Source organism: Stegostoma tigrinum, chromosome 12 (genome assembly GCF_030684315.1).
Source record: "Stegostoma tigrinum isolate sSteTig4 chromosome 12, sSteTig4.hap1, whole genome shotgun sequence".
Taxonomy (NCBI): Eukaryota; Metazoa; Chordata; class Chondrichthyes; order Orectolobiformes; family Stegostomatidae; genus Stegostoma; species Stegostoma tigrinum.
Window position 1 is genome coordinate 63,988,144 of NC_081365.1, and position 16,283 is coordinate 64,004,426.

Here is a 16,283-nt window from a genome sequence, read left to right on the forward strand (position 1 = left end):
GAAGCTGCCACTTACCCAGGAAACATTGGCCTGCAGATGAGACTGAAACAGTGCAGTTTCAAGTCTGCCCTCCCCAGCATATTCCTGGCAAATGTACAAGCTGCTGAAACCAAGCCGGATAATCTTAAAAGTTAGACTCACCTATCAAAGGGAATCAAAAGGCTGCTGTGTGCCCCAGTTTACATAGACCTGACTGTGTCTTACAACCTAAGGGTTTCTCAATTCATCAGATGGATGTGTCCTTCGGCAGAGCAAGGGGTAGAAGGGACTGCCTCCTAATCAACACCGGTTGGTGCTCAGACGTGACAACTCCGGTGAGTTACTGCTCCCTAGACCTAGAATATCTAATGGGAAAGTGCCATCCCTATGACCTGCTGGGGGATTAAACTTCTGCAGCCTTATTGGAGTTTACATCTCACCCCATGCGAAAGTGTAAGAATGCACATGATGAAATATCCACCACTTTAAGTAGCCTTGAAACAATATACCCCAAAGCCTTGTTCATCATAGTTGGTGACTTTGACCAGGCCAAACTTCAGTGTGCTACCGAGTGCTACCAAAATACTGTCAACATGTCCCAACAGAGGCCAAAGCACCTTTGTCCACTGCTTCGCAGCCAGAGATGCCCACCATTCCAAGCTCCATCTGCGCTTTGGAAAATAAGACCATAAAGCCATGCTCATCCTTCCGGTTTACAAGCAGAAACTGAAACGTGAAAATAAGTTACAAAAAGTCATGTAATATTGATCTGAGTCCCCGGCTTTGATGCCAGACTGGGCCACTGCTGCCTCGTCGAGAATCCCACACCAGATGCTTCCTCCATCATGTCACTTTCTCTGCTGCCACTGACAGAAAGATGAAGAAAAAGAATAAGGAGAAAAGACAGGAGGCCACTGACCTGGAGTGGAAAGGCCGAGGAGTCTGAAATCTGTCTACCTTGCTGGCGCTGTCATCTTGGAAAAATGTGATGCGCTTGTCAAGCTTTTGATCTTGTTATTTGTCCTCCTCCGGTCTCAACTGGATATGACAGAACTGCGAAACTTTGTTCTGATCCACGATTTCAGAGATTAATTATCCCTGTCTATTTTGTATATCACCTCCACTGTTTCAATCAAGTCTTGAACTGTAACCTCACTGGGGTTGTCTCTTCCTTATAGGTGCTATGACAGTACTAATCCTGGTAAGTTCTCCTGCACTTTTCATTTTAGGCAACATTCATTGACCTCATAGTGTCACAGAAAAGAATGAAGAGTATTTTTAGAGTGAAGATAGGACATCTTTCATTCAATAGTTATTAATTAAATGTATACTCCCCAGCTGCTGTGGTGGGATCTGAACACCTTGGAGACTCAGTCAGAGCTTCTGAATTAATAGCACGGTAACATTAATCACAATGCTACCATCCCCACAATAACTTATTCCATGATGAAATAACACAATCAAACAAGATGACAAAGTTCAGGGTTGTGAATGAAGTCAGGAAGAATTTTACGTGCAGTTTGTGTTCCAAATGGCTGAATAGCTTGGAAAGCTCTTGAATGTCCTTATTTCGAGATGAAAAACACCATTGTTCTAGAATTCATATCAAGTAAAATGAAAAACTTTATTCATTCAGATCTACTTCAGTGAACTGAAATTTCAAAAGATCCACACAAAGCAATCATATTTTTCACACTGAACAATTCAAATCTTATTGAAAACCTTAAGCATCCAAACCAAAGTGAGCACTGGTGGTCTTCAGGCCGTACTGCATGTGAACAGTGTTACTGAGAGATATATAGGTCAGCATATTCTTCTTGAAGAAACTTCCTTACATTGTAACATCAAAATATTACGGGAAAGGTAAAGCCTTCGAGCCAAAGTACATTTAGCCTACCCTTGCAAACAACTCAATTTTCTTACCAAATTCTGCCTAATATTCGTGCAACTCAATTTCCAAGGGAGGTGATGACATTCTAGTATTATCACTGTACTCCAGCCTAATGCCTTGAGGGCATGAATTCAAACCCGAAGGCAGCTGGTGGAATGTAAATTCATTGTAATAAAGACCCGGAATTGTAAGTTCCTTACTATCGATTGTTGAGAGAAACAGCTGGGTTTCCACTATCATCCTTTAAGGAAGGAAACCTGCTTCCCTTACCAGTTGGCTGATCTATATGAGACTCTAAATCCACAACATTGTTGAATTTTAATGTCCTCTAAAATAACCATACATTCAGTTCCTAGACAGTTTGGTTCAGCAACAAATGGTGACCTTCCTAGTGATTGTCACATCCATGAAAAATATTGTTAAAAATTATCCTGTGCCTCCTTTCAAACTTAATTTTTTGAGTTCTTAGGAAATCATACCAGACTCAATAAGTTAACTGTTCTCCTCTCTGCATAGATGCTGCCAGACCTCCTGAGTGTTTCCAGTATCCTGTCTGTTTGTTTCAGTATTTTGCTTTTATCTGAAATTCATTTTGGGTCATGACTCTTTATATGCTGCAGTTAAATTTAAGTACCTGATCCATTGACTTTGATTTGAAAGAGTGAGTTATTTGTGACATTGAGTAAAACTGAGCCTGCAGAGTCAAAGGGTGATGGGAGGTTACAACAGCTCTTTGGTTGTCAAAATTGTCCTTTCAGTGAAATTTTATGCAAACTTTAAGATGTGCCAGTTTCTTAAATCATTGTTTTCTTTCCTTTTTAGGTAGTTGTGAACAGTGCACCTGTCCTGCTGATTCATGTCCTCTTTCTATTTACCTCAGTTTCAAAATCAACTGCTAACATATGGTTTCCAAAAAGTCTCCCTTGTGACGTGACAAAAAATGGCCCTGCAGTGGTTGTGGACTGCAGTGAACGTGAACTTACACATGTACCAACTGGCTTTCCCTCAAATGCCACCAACATCAGCCTGACTATTAATCACATCCTTGAAGTACATAGCACGTCTTTTTCTGGATTAAGTAACCTCACTGAGATTGACTTAAGGTGTAACTGTGTGCCTGTCAGACTTGGTCCCAAAGACAGAGTGTGCACTAAGCCCTTGAGGGTACAAAAAGGGGCCTTCTCTTCCTTGCCAGCCTTGAGATCACTCTACTTGGATGGGAACCAACTAAACGAGCTGCCTGAAGGCTTGCCCCATACTCTGACAATGCTGAGTCTAGAAGCCAACAGCATCTTTGTCCTGACTAAAGCAAACCTTTCAGTGATGTCAAACCTGGAGGCCATTTATCTAGGTCAGAACTGCTACTATCGCAACCCCTGCAACACCTCCTACCAGATTGAACAAGATGCTTTCTACGGTCTTAGCAACCTCACCATCCTGTCGCTCAAAGACAACAACTTGACCTATGTACCTGGAAAACTGCCATCTAGTTTAAAGCTGCTTCTTCTGTACAATAACATGATCAAGAAAATCAATGAGAAGGACTTTGCTGAGCTGCCCGAGCTGGAGATCCTAGATTTGAGTGGCAACTGTCCCCGCTGCTACAATGCTCCATACCCTTGCCAGCCATGCCAGTCTCCAAGTTATATCCAAATACACCCTAATGCTTTCCAAACACTAAATAAATTAAAAGTTCTGCGTTTGCAAAGCAATTCGCTCTCAGCAGTATCTAGTTCTTGGTTCAAAAACACTTCCAACCTGCAAATGCTGGACTTGTCCGAGAATTTTCTGTTAAAGGAAATCGGCAATGCTGCTTTTCTGAAATATCTGACCAAACTAGAGGTAATTGATCTGTCCTTTAACTACGAGCTAAAGCTGTATGCAAAGTATCTGAATCTTTCCCAGAACTTTTCCAAGCTCAAGTCTCTCCAAAGTTTAAGAATCAGGGGCTATGTTTTCAAAAGTCTGAAGGACGAGTATCTGAAGCCACTGGGGAAGCTCAGGAACCTCAAGTTCTTGGACCTGGGCACCAACTTCATCAAAGTGGCCAATCTGCAGATCTTCAACATGTTCCAGGGTATGAAAGTACTCGACCTGTCGGAGAACAAAATCTCGCCATCCTCTGGCGAGCCATTGGGTGCCTGGTGTGGGTCCAATGAACCTAGCCAGGCGGCTGGCGCCTTTTACGGCTGGTCCGATCAGATACATTACTTCCGCTATGACGGCTATGGCCGGAGCTGCAAGTTCAAGGCGGAGAAGGAGGCCAGCTACCCGTTTGTGCCATCCCGCCAGACCGGGTGCAGTCGCTACGGCTCCACCTTGGACCTGAGCAGGAACAACATTTTTTTCGTGGGGCCTACGCTCTTCGAAGGCCTTTCCTCCCTGCGGTGCCTCAACCTGTCTGGCAACGCCCTCAGCCAGACCCTCAATGGCAGCGAGTTTCAGCACCTGCCAGACCTTCTCTACCTCGACCTGTCCAACAACCGCATCGACCTGCTGTATGAGACAGCCTTCCAGGAGCTCAAGAAGCTGCGGGTGCTCGACCTCAGCCACAACAGCCACTACTTTGAGATGGAGGGGCTGACCCACCGCCTGGGCTTCATCCAGAATCTGACGGCACTGTCCAAGCTCTTCCTGAACGGGAACGCCATCCACTCATCGGCCGACACGGTGCTGAGCAGCCGGTCGCTCCAGGTGCTGGAGTTCCGCGGTAACCGCCTGGACTACATGTGGAGGGACGGCACCGACCGCTACCTGCGCCTCTTCAGGGGCCTCGATAACCTGACTCGCCTTGACCTGTCGTCCAATTTTCTCAGCTTCGTGCCACTGCCCGTCTTTGAGCATCTGCCGCCACAGCTGGAGGAGCTGGTGCTGGCCGCCAACCAACTGCGCTCCTTTCACTGGAAGGGCCTGCAGCACCTCAACTCGCTGCGCCTGCTTGACCTGGGCAGGAACCAGCTGAGCTGCGTGCCCAGGTCGCTCGCTGACTGCACGGCCGGCCTCCGCTGCCTGGTGCTGGCCGACAACCGCATCACCCACCTGGGGCGCTATTTCCTGCGCGGCGCTGCCTCGCTCAGGGAGCTCGACCTGAGCAAGAACCGCCTGCGGACGATCGACGCGTCGAGCCTGCCGCCGCCTCGACCGTTGGAAGAGGCGGGGAAGGGGTCGTGGGCGGGGCTGCGCGTGCTGCGGCTAGATGGCAACCCGTTCGCGTGCAGCTGTGACGCCGCCTCCTGGTTGGCCTGGTGGTTCAACCGCACCAGCGTGCACGTGCCACGCCTGGCCACCGGCGTGACGTGTGCGTCACCGCGGGTGCACCTGGGCCGCAGCGTGCTGAGCCTGGACCGGCGCGCGTGCGAGCTGGACTCGCTCGGCGCCGGCCTGCACGCCGCCACCGCCGGCCTCACCATTTTGCTGCTCTTCGTGTCACTGGCAGCCCATCGTCTCTCTTGGCATGCCCGCTATGCCTACCACCTGTGCGGCGCCAAGCTGCGGGGCTACCGGCGCCTGCCCTCGTCGCCGTCCGCGAGCACCCCTTACGCAGCCTTCGTGGCCTACGACACCCGCGACTCACTGGTCACCGACTGGGTCCTGAAGGAGCTGATCACCCACTTGGAGGAGACAGGCGACAGGCGCCTTTGCCTGTGCCTGGAGGAAAGGGACTGGGTGCCGGGCCGCTTGATCTTGGAGAACCTCTCGCACAGTATCCACCGCAGCAGGAAGACCGTCTTCATCCTAACCCGGCCTTACATTGCTACCGGGCAGTTCCGCACCGCCTTCCACATGGCGTACCAGCGGCTGCTGGATGAGAAGCTAGACGTGATCGTGCTGGTCTTGCTGGACAAGGTTTGGCAGCGCTCTCGCTACCTGCGGCTGAAGAAGAGGCTGAGCCGCCACTCGGTGCTCGAGTGGCCCCGCAATCCCCGCGCCCAGCCCCTCTTCTGGCAGCGCCTGAGGAACACCCTGACCGCTGACAGCCGCCTACAGCATGGCAAACTCTTCAACGAAATTGTCTAGCTTGCCTGCAAGTGTGAGTGTGCCACATGAACCAACGTCTGCTGTAAACCTCAGATGTCTAAAACTATACCTGATAAACACTCACTATATTTAAAATGGCTATAAAACACACACTGAATACATGAGAGGTTATATTTCACTGTCAACACACCTGGTTATGAGCTACCGAGTACACAATATAGTTTTAACCGCGTGGAAAGAGACCCTTTAAGCCCATTGTATCCGTGCCAGTCAATAAACATTCATCAATTTTTCATGTTGTGGTCCAACACTTACATAAGAACTAGGAGCAGGAGTAGGCCATTTGGCCCCTCGAGCCTGTCCTGCCATTTAATGAGATCATGGCTGATCTTTTTGAGACTAAGCTCCACTTACTCGCCCACTCAATATAACCCTTAATTCCTTTACTGTTCAAAAATTTATCTAGCCTTGCCTTAAAAACGTTCAGCGAGGTAGCTTCAACCGCGTCACTGGGCAGGGAATTGCACAGATTCACAATCCTTTGGGTGAAGAATTTTCTCCTGACCTTAGTCCTACATCTGTTTCCCTTTATTTTGAGGCAATGCCGTCTAGTCCTAGTTTCACCTGCTAGTGGAAACAACCTCCCAACCTCCACCTTATCTATTCCCTTCAAACCTAATATGTTTCTATAAGATCTCCTCTCATTCTTTTGAATTCCAATGAGTATAATCCCAGTCTACTCAGTCTCTCCTCATAATCCAACCCTCTCAACTTTGGAATCAACCAAATGAATCTACTCTGCACCTCCTCCAGTGCTAGTATATCTCTTCTCAAGTAAGGAGACCAAAATTGCATACAGTACTCCAGGTGTGGCCTCACCAGGACCCTGTACAGCTGCAGCATAGCCTCCCCGTTTTTAAACTCTATCCCTGTAGCAATGGCAGACAAAATTCCATTTGCCTTTTTAATTACCTGCTGCACCTGCAATCCTACTTTTAGCGATTCATGCGCAAGGACACTCAAATTCCTCTGCACAGCAGCATGCTGCAACTTTTTACCATTTAAAACATAGTCTATTTTCCTGTTATTCCTACCAAAATGGATGACGTCAGACTTAACATTGTACTCCATCTGCCAGACCTTTGCCCACTCATTTAGACTATCTATATCCTGTGCAGACTTTCAGTGTCTCCTGCACACTTTGCTCTACCACTCACCTTAGTGTCAACCGTAAATTTTGACACACCACACTTAGTCCCCAACTCCAAATCATCTATGTAAATTGTAAACAATTGCGATCCCAACACTGATTCCTGATCCCTGAGCACACCACTAGCCACTGACCGTCAACCAGAAAAACACCCATTTACCCCTACTCTTTGTTTTCTACTCGTCAACCGAGCCTCTATCGATGCCAATATATTACCTGTAATACCATGCAACTTTATCTCCTGTGGCGTGGTACCTTGTCAAACGCCTTCTGGAAATCCAGATACATTACATCCACAGGTTCCCCACTGTCCACCATGCAAGTAATGTCCTCAAAGAATTTCACCAAATTAGTTAAACATGACCTACCCTTCATGAACCTATGCTGGGTGCTCCCAATGGAACAATTTATATCCAAATGTCTTGCTATTTCTTCCTTAATGATCGATTCAAGCATTTTTCCCACTACCGAAGTTAAGTGTCTGCTTTCCGGAGAGACCACTCTCTCCGTGACTCCCTTGTTCGCTCCACACTGCCCTCCAACCCCACCACACCCGGCACCTTCCCCTGCAACCGCAGGAAATGCTACACTTGTCCCCACACCTCCTCCCTCACCCCCATCCCAGGCCCCAAGATGACATTCCACATTAAGCAGAGGTTCACCTGCACATCTGCCAATGTGATATACTGCATCCACTGTACCCGGTGCGGCTTTCTCTACATTGGGGAAACCAAGCGGAGGCTTGGGGACCGCTTTGCAGAACACCTCCGCTCAGTTCGCAACAAACAACTGCACCTCCCAGTCGCAAACCATTTCCACTCCCCCTCCCATTCTCTTGATGACATGTCCATCATGGGCCTCCTGCACTGCCACAATGATGCCACCCGAAGGTTGCAGGAACAGCAACTCATATTCCGCCTGGGAACCCTGCAGCCATATGGTATCAATGTGGACTTCACCAGTTTCAAAATCTCCCCTTCCCCCACTGCATCCCTAAACCAGCCCAGTTCATCCCCTCCCCCCACTGCACCACACAACCAGCCCAGCCCTTCCCCCCCACCCACTGCATCCCAAAACCAGTCCAACCTGTCTCTGCCTCCCTAACCGGTTCTTCCTCTCACCCATCCCTTCCTCCCACCCCAAGCCGCACCCCCAGCTACCTACTAACCTCATCCCACCTCCTTGACCTGTCCGTCTTCCCTGGACTGACCTATCCCCTCCCTACCTCCCCACCTACACCCTCTCCACCTATCTTCTTTACTCTCCATCTTCGGTCCGCCTCCCCCTCTCTCCCTATTTATTCCAGTTCCCTCCCCCCATCCCCCTCTCTGATGAAGGGTCCAGGCCCGAAACGTCAGCTTTTGTGCTCCTGAGATGCTGCTTGGCCTGCTGTGTTCATCCAGCCTCACATTTTATTATCTTGGAATCTCCAGCATCTGCAGTTCCCATTATCTCTGGCCTATAGTTACTTGCTTTTTGTCTACTTTTTAAACAGTGGCGTCACACTGGCTGTTTTCCAATCTGTGGGAACCACCCCAGAGTCCAGTAAATTTTGGTAAATAATTACTAGTGCATTTTCTATTTCACCCATCACCTCTTTTTGTATCCTGGGATGCATTTCATCAGGGTCAGGAGACTTATCTACCTTTTGCCCCATTAGCTTGCTCAGCACTGCCCCTTTAGTGATCATGATAATTTGTAGGCCTTCACCTGCTATAATCTTCTTGCCATTAGTTTTAGGCATGTTATTTGTGTCTTCCACTGTGAAGACCGACGCAAAATAACTGTTTAATGTCTCGGCTATTTCCTCATTCCCTGTTATTAAATTGGCCTTCTCATCCTCTAAATGACCAATGTTTACCTTCGCCATTCTTTTACAATTTACATACTTATAGAAACTTTTGCTACCTGTTTTATGTTCTGAGCTAGTTTACTCTCATAATCTATCTTACGTTTCTTTGTAACTTTTTTTGTGGATTTCTGTTGGCTTTTAAAGATTTTCCAGTCTACCAGTTTCCCACTACTCTTTGCTTTTTTGTATGTGTCTTTTTTCAATTTGATACTTTCCTTTATTTCCTTGGACATCCATGGCTGGCTCTCTCTTTTCCTACTGTTCTTCCTTATCACTGGAATATACTTCTGCTGAGCACTGTGAAAAATCATTTTGAAAGACCTCCACTGTTCCTCAATTGACCCACCATAAAGTTTTTGCTCCCATTCTACCTTAGCAAACTCCTCCATCATTCCTTCATAGTCTCATTTGTTTAAGCACAGGACATAGATACTGGATTTAACCTTCTCACGCTCCATCTGTATTTTAGATTCGACCATACTGTGATTGCTCCTTCTGAGAGGACTCCTAACTGTGAGATCATTAATTATTCCTGTCTCATTTCACAGGACTAGACCTAGGATAGCTTGCTCCCTTGCAGGTTCCATTACATATTGTTCAAGGAAATTATCGCGGATGCATTCTATGAACCCCTCCTCAAGGCTGCCATGACTGACCTGGTTGTCCTTAGGTTGGTATGCTATGGCATTTCAAGATCTCATCTGAATAGTTCAGTTTCCGTCCTCTATCACCTTTTAAGTCAATGAGTTCCAGATACTCTCAACCCTATGGGTGAAAATATATTTCCTTAAATCACCTCTCACCCTCCTGCTTCCAGTCTTAAAGCTGTGTCCCCAGTTACTAACTGCTGTATCACATCCTTCCTGTGTGTAATGATCAGAACTGCATACTACACCAGTTATGGCTCAAGTAATCTCGTACTTAAATCCATCATAATCTCCTTGCTAACAAAGCGTGAAGCTGGATGAACACAGCAGGCCAAGCAGCATCTTAGTAGCTCAAAAGCTGACATTTCGGGCCTAGACCCTTCGTCAGAGAGGGGGATGGGGAGAGGGTTCTGAAATAAATAGGGAGAGAGCAGGAGGCAGACCGAAGATGGATAGAGGAGAAGATAGGTGGAGAGGAGAGTGTAGGTGGGGAGGTAGGGAGGGGATAGGTCAGTCTGGGGAGGACAGACATGTCAAGGAGACGGGATGAAGTTAGTAGGTGGGAAATGGAGGTGCGGCTTGAGGTGGGAGGAGGGGATAGGTGAGAGGAAGAATAGGTTAGGGAAGCGGGGACGAGCTGGTCTGGTTTGGGGATGCAGTGGGGGGAGGGGACGAGCTGGGCTGGTTTTAGGATGCAGTGGGGGGAAGGGGAGATTTTGAAGCTTGTGCAGTCCACATTGATACCATTGGGCTGCAGGGTTCCCAAGCGGAATATGAGTTGCTGTTCCTGTAACCTTCGGGTGGCATCAATGTGGCACTGCAGGAGGCCCTCCCCACCTACACTCTCCTGGTTGGCCTGGAGGTATGTCTGGAGCCTTGGATATTGAGGAGAGAGGACATAAGTGGACAGATATTTTACCCTTTGTGATCGTGTGAAAAGGTCCCATCAGACGTGGGATGTGTTGGGAGTGAAGGAGGAGTAGACCACAATGTCCTAGAGGAGATCGTCCCTGTGAAATGCTGACAAGGATGGGGATTTTGTTGTCTAGTGGTGAAATCCTGCTGGAGGTGGCAGAAATGGTAGGTTGGAAAGTAACCCTGAAATTCTATAGAGTCATACAGCATTGAAACAGATACTTCAGTCCCAACATTCCGTACTAATCAAAATCCAAAACTAAACTAGCCCCACCTGCCTGTGGTTGGCTGATATCTCTCGAAACATTTCTTATTCATGTATTATTCCAAATGGCTTTTAAATGTTGTAACTGTACCCACATCCATCGCTTCCTGTGGAAATTCATCCCACACACAAACCACTCTCTGTGTACAAGAATTTCCTCTCATGTCTTTTTTATATCTTTTTCCTCTCAACTTAAAATATGCCCCTCTCATTTTTAAATCCCCCACCCTAGGGAAAAGATACCTTCATTCATCTTATCTATTTCCCTCATGATTTTGTAAACCTCTATAAGGTCACCCCGCAGTCTCCTGTGCTCCAGTGAAATAAGTCCCAGCCTATCCTTGGATAAGCATATGGATGATGATGGGATAGTGCAGGGGGATGGGCTTAGATTAGTTCACAGATTGGTGCAAGTTTAAGGGCCGAAGGGCCTGTTCCGCGCTATATTGTTCTATATTCGATGTTCTATCCAGCCTCTCATTATAAATCAAACCCTCCATTCCTGGAAACATCCTGATAAATCTCTTCTGAACCCTCTCTAGTTTAATAATATCCTTCCTATAACCGGGAGACCAGAAGGGGCCTCACCAAGCTCCTGTACAACCTCAATATGACATTCCAACTGCTATACTCAAAGATCTGTGATCCTATGTGATCTAACTTTATTAATTAGTCTACCATGTGGAACCTTGTCAAAGGTTCTACTAAAGTCCAAGTAAAAAAGTTTCTACCACTCTGCCCTCAATCTTCTTTGTTACTTCCTCAAAAAACTCAATCAAGATTGTGAGGCATGACTTCCCTGTCAAAATCCATGCTGACTATGCCTAATCATTCCTTGTCTTTACAAATGCATATAAATCCTATCACCTAGAATCACTTCTAACAACTTACCCACCACCGAATTCAGACTCGCAGATCTCCTTATATTCCTTCTTATAACAAAGGCACAACATTAGCCACTCTCTAGTCTTCCAGCACCTCACCCATAGCTATAGATGATACAAATATTTCCGCAAGAGGCTCCCTGACTTCCCACAACATCCTGAGATACACTAGATCAGGTCCTGAAGATTTATTCATCTTGATATTTTCTAAGACTTCCAGCATGTCGTCTTCTGTAAGGTGAACTGTTTTCAAAACATCAATATAGAATTAGAATAGAATCCCTACAGTGTGAAAACAGACCATTTGGCTCAATGGGCCCACACTGACCACCCGAAGAGCATTCCACCCAGACCCTGTCCCTGTAATCCTGCATTTCCCATATCAAACCCACCAGCACCCCTGAACACTATGGGCATGGTCAATCCACCTATTTCCCTGAGTTTTCTAGCTTCCATTTCTTTCTCCACAGTAAAAAATAATACAAAGTATTCATTTACTAACTTTCCCATTTCCTGAGGTTCGACAAAAAAGATTACCTGTTTGACCTTTAAAGGGCCCGACTCTGTCTCTAGTTGCTCTCTTGCTCTTAATGTGCTTGTAGAATTTCTTTGGATTATCTTTAGCCTTATTTGCCATGCTATCTCATATCCAGTATTTGCCTTCCTGATCTCCCTCATAAGAATGCCTCAATACTCTTTATACTGTTCAAGGGATTTATTTGAACCCAGATGTCTATATCTGATGTATGATTCTTTTTTGGTTTTGACTAGAACCTCAATATCTTTATTCATCCATTGTTCTCTAATCCTACCAGCTTCATCTTTCACTCTCACATAATGAATCTGAACTCTCCTTATCACACTTTTGAAACCCTTTCACTTATCAGATGTCCCTCTACCTGCGAAGTCTACTTCAACCAATTTTTGAAAGTTCTTGTCTCGTACCGTTAAAATTTGCCTTACTCCGATTAAAAGCTTTAATCTTTAAGAAAGATTTATTCTGTTCCATAACTATTTTAAAACAGATAGAATTGTGATCACTAGACACAAAGTGTTTCCCAACTATCACTTCAGTGACTTGCCCTGGCTTATTACCCAATAGAAGGTCGAGTTTTGCTCCTTCCCAAATAGGAATATTTACATATTGATAAAGAGAATTTTGTCGAACACATTTCACTGCTTCTTCACCATCCAAATCTTTAACACTATGGTAGTCCCAGTCAATGTTTGGAAATTAAAATCATTTATTATTACAACCTTATTATTCTTGAATTTCCCTCTGACTATTGGGTGGGATGGTCGATACTACAATCCCTTCAAGGTGATCATCCCTTTTTTATTTTTCATTTCAACCGATATATTTTCAGAAACATCTTCTCCAGTTACAGCAATACTGTTTTCCTTAATCAAAAACACCACCCTTTCTCTTCTTTTGTCTTTCTTTCTATCCTTCCTCTAGCACCTGAAACCAGGAATATTGAGATGTCAGTCCTGTCTATCCCTCAACCAAGTTTATATAATAGCTATGACATCCCAATCCCATGTTCCTCAACATGCCCTGAGTTTATCAGCCTTACTTGTAAGACCCATTGCAGTGAAATAAATGCAGTTTAATTCTTCAGTTACTTCATTCTCTGACATGCTCTTGTCTGTCTTTTCTAATTAACTTGTTCTATTCAGATTCAAAATCATCCTCATCAGTCTTTCTGTATTCTGCTGATTATAATCCCTCCACGCCCTCTCTCTAATAGTTTACAGTAGATGCTGGACAGTAATAGAATTAGCAAATCTTCCCAGTAGATTATTGGTCCTTTTCCAATACAGGTGAAACCCATTCTTTTTGAACAGGTCTTTTCTGCCCCAGAAGTAATCATAATGATCACAGAACCTGAATCCATGAACATTATGCCACTTCTTTAGCCATTGATTTATCTCCTTTACCTTATTATTTCCCTCACTTGAGTTTTGTCATGGAGTAAACCAGAGATTACTACTTTTGAGCTTCTGAGTTTTAATATTCTGCTGAACCTTTTATATTCACTCTGTAAAGTCATAATCTTTTCCCTAACTATATCATTCCTACCAATGTTTAGAATAATTTCCAGTTTCTCGATCTCGCCTTTAAAAATATGCTTCTCCCTTGCATCCCACAACAGCCTGGGGTACATTGTATCTGAGCCTGGGGATTGTCAAGCCTGCTAAAACCTCTAATACCTCCTCTCAAGACTAATTTGTTCAAGTTGACCACCATCTCCCTCCCTGTTTTCTATACTTACTTTGTCCTTCTCTTTGTTAGAAAGGAATTTTGAGTTATGGGGTTGGTTAAAATTTAAACCACATGACTATTTGGGGCAAAAGATGCAAACCTCAACCTCCTGGTTTACGTTTCCACTGATAATTGTGCCCCATTTGTATGCACCTTGAATGTTTAATTACAGGAAATGTGACTATCCAGCAACTGAAATTCTTCGTAGTTCCTTAAATATCTTGTACAACCAAATCATTAAATGTATATTGCACAAATCTTTGTATTATCTTATTAAATAAAGAATTTGTATTGATGGAAAGTTATATTGTATGATACAGTGCTAATCTATTTGTGCTTTGAACACCACCAATAATCATGACTCATTAATAACTGTTAAGTTACTCCATTATTATAACTGAAGAAGGAGGTATGGATACTTAATTCAAAAACACTCTTAATACATTACAAATGCTTTGAATTGCATGTTTGCGAGTATCCAATATACAGAGACAGACTGAAGATATCTCACTTTGGATCACTTGTGGACCAAAGATTTTTTTTCAAAGGCTAAAAATCCTGCAGTGAGTAACACACCCGCTTGACTCTAAAGTTGCTCCACCATGGACAAGATATTTTTCAGGACTATAATGGAATGTATCCCACTTGCCTGGATAAGCACAGCTCCAACTCCAGAAGTTTGATACCATCCATTATTATTTTCAACTTCAACCCATACATTTTCACTGGATGATTTTTCAGAAGTATTTTCTCCACTCACGGCAGTAAAGTTTATCTCCTTTATCTTATTTTATTCTTTCCCTCATTTGAGTTTGGCAGGGGGAGTAAACTGGAGATTACAACTTCTGAAGTTCTGATTTTTAATATTCCACCAAACCTCTTGTATTCACTCTAAATTCATAATCTTTTCCTTAACTATAGATGAAGGCCCCGACTTGATTGGCACCATATTTCTAAACATTCACAATATTCATGATTGATGCACAGTAGCAGCAGTGTGTATGATTTACAAGGTGGACTGCAGAGATCCACCAAGAACAACAGAATGTCACAATAATGATATAAAGGGGAGTTCAAACAACAATACTTTAATTGGAAAGAAACAAGTCAAAACAGACTAGGTGGATCTCTTGTAACTACAAAGATACAGATGGGCTGATAACTCTCTGCTTAACAAGTTATGCTGACTCAAACTGCATATACATTTTGTATCTTTCCCTTTGACGAATGTACTGGGGTGGGTTAAAGAGCAAAATGGCACCAGGTGCCCCACAACACCAGCTCCTTCAATTCATTGCCACCTCTAAGCTACTCCTATCCTGACTTAGAAATACTGTCATTCCTTCACTGTCACTGGGTCAAGATCCTGGAACTCCCTTCCTAACAACATTGTGAGTGTTCGCGCACCAAGTGGACAGCTGCAGGTTAAAAAGTCACCTCAGCACCAGCTTCTCAAAGATAACGAGGAGGCACAATGAATAACCCACTAGAGAAGCTCACATCTCCTGAATTAATTTTTAAAAACTACACATATTGCTACATTAAACACTGTTGCAGCTTTCTGATGTACAGATGCATTAATGCAAGTGTTACATTTGTGCATTATTAATTAAGTCTTTCAGTGGCAATTATCTTTTGACTGATTCCTTATTTAACAGGGCAGATAATTTCATTCCAGCTAATATTTCAATTTAATTGAATTGGAGATTTGAATGGCAAGTTTCAACACACCATTATGGAATAACTTGAATTAATTTAAGCACAAGGTGCAGGATCAAGAATTGGATTTTGACAATTGTTTTGTGGTAAATTCATAATTAACCAATTAATTGTTTTCAATGTAATACACCAAATACTGGACAGGACACTACAGGAAGCCGACAGCCTGCAATCAAAAAATGGCAAAGGAATTTCATTATCGCAGCTAAGCAATTACTTTTCGAGTGTTATTGCTTGGGAAGGATACATAGCATATCTTTTATGCATAGCCATGTTCCAAAAACATTAATGAGATAACCAGTTGATCTAAGCTGGTGGTCTTAATTGAGGGATCAATTTAACTAGAGAACAGGGAGAACACTGTAATCTCAAAAAATTCAATTCTTTGCTCCGCACAAGCTTCATCCCAACCCTGTTCATCATAACTTTGTATTCCTTTCTCCATCATTGGTTTATCTAATTTCCCTGCTTAATGCTATTTACCTCAACTACTCTCATTGTATCCTGTTCCACATTAGAAGCTCTCTTTGGCTAAAGAAGCTCCTTCTGAATTCTCTTTTGGGTATATCAGTTGCATTTCTAGAATTATGACCCTTCAATTTGTCTTTTCCAAGTAGAAAATGTGTTCAGGCCTACCCTCTCAAACATTTTAATAATCTTAAAAAATTGTTTTGAAT

The 16,283-nt window shown here is 44.2% G+C and overlaps 1 protein-coding gene across 1 annotated transcript; it reads left to right on the forward strand.

The window, feature by feature from the left end:
* Nucleotides 1-1,162: 1,162 nt before the first annotated feature.
* On the forward strand, nt 1,163-5,887 carry tlr7 (toll-like receptor 7). Its single transcript, XM_059649999.1, has 2 exons — nt 1,163-1,180; nt 2,693-5,887. The coding sequence occupies exons 1-2, from the start codon at nt 1,163-1,165 to the stop codon at nt 5,885-5,887; spliced, it is 3,213 nt and encodes a 1,070-aa protein (XP_059505982.1).
* The last annotated feature ends 10,396 nt before the right edge of the window (nt 5,888-16,283 follow it).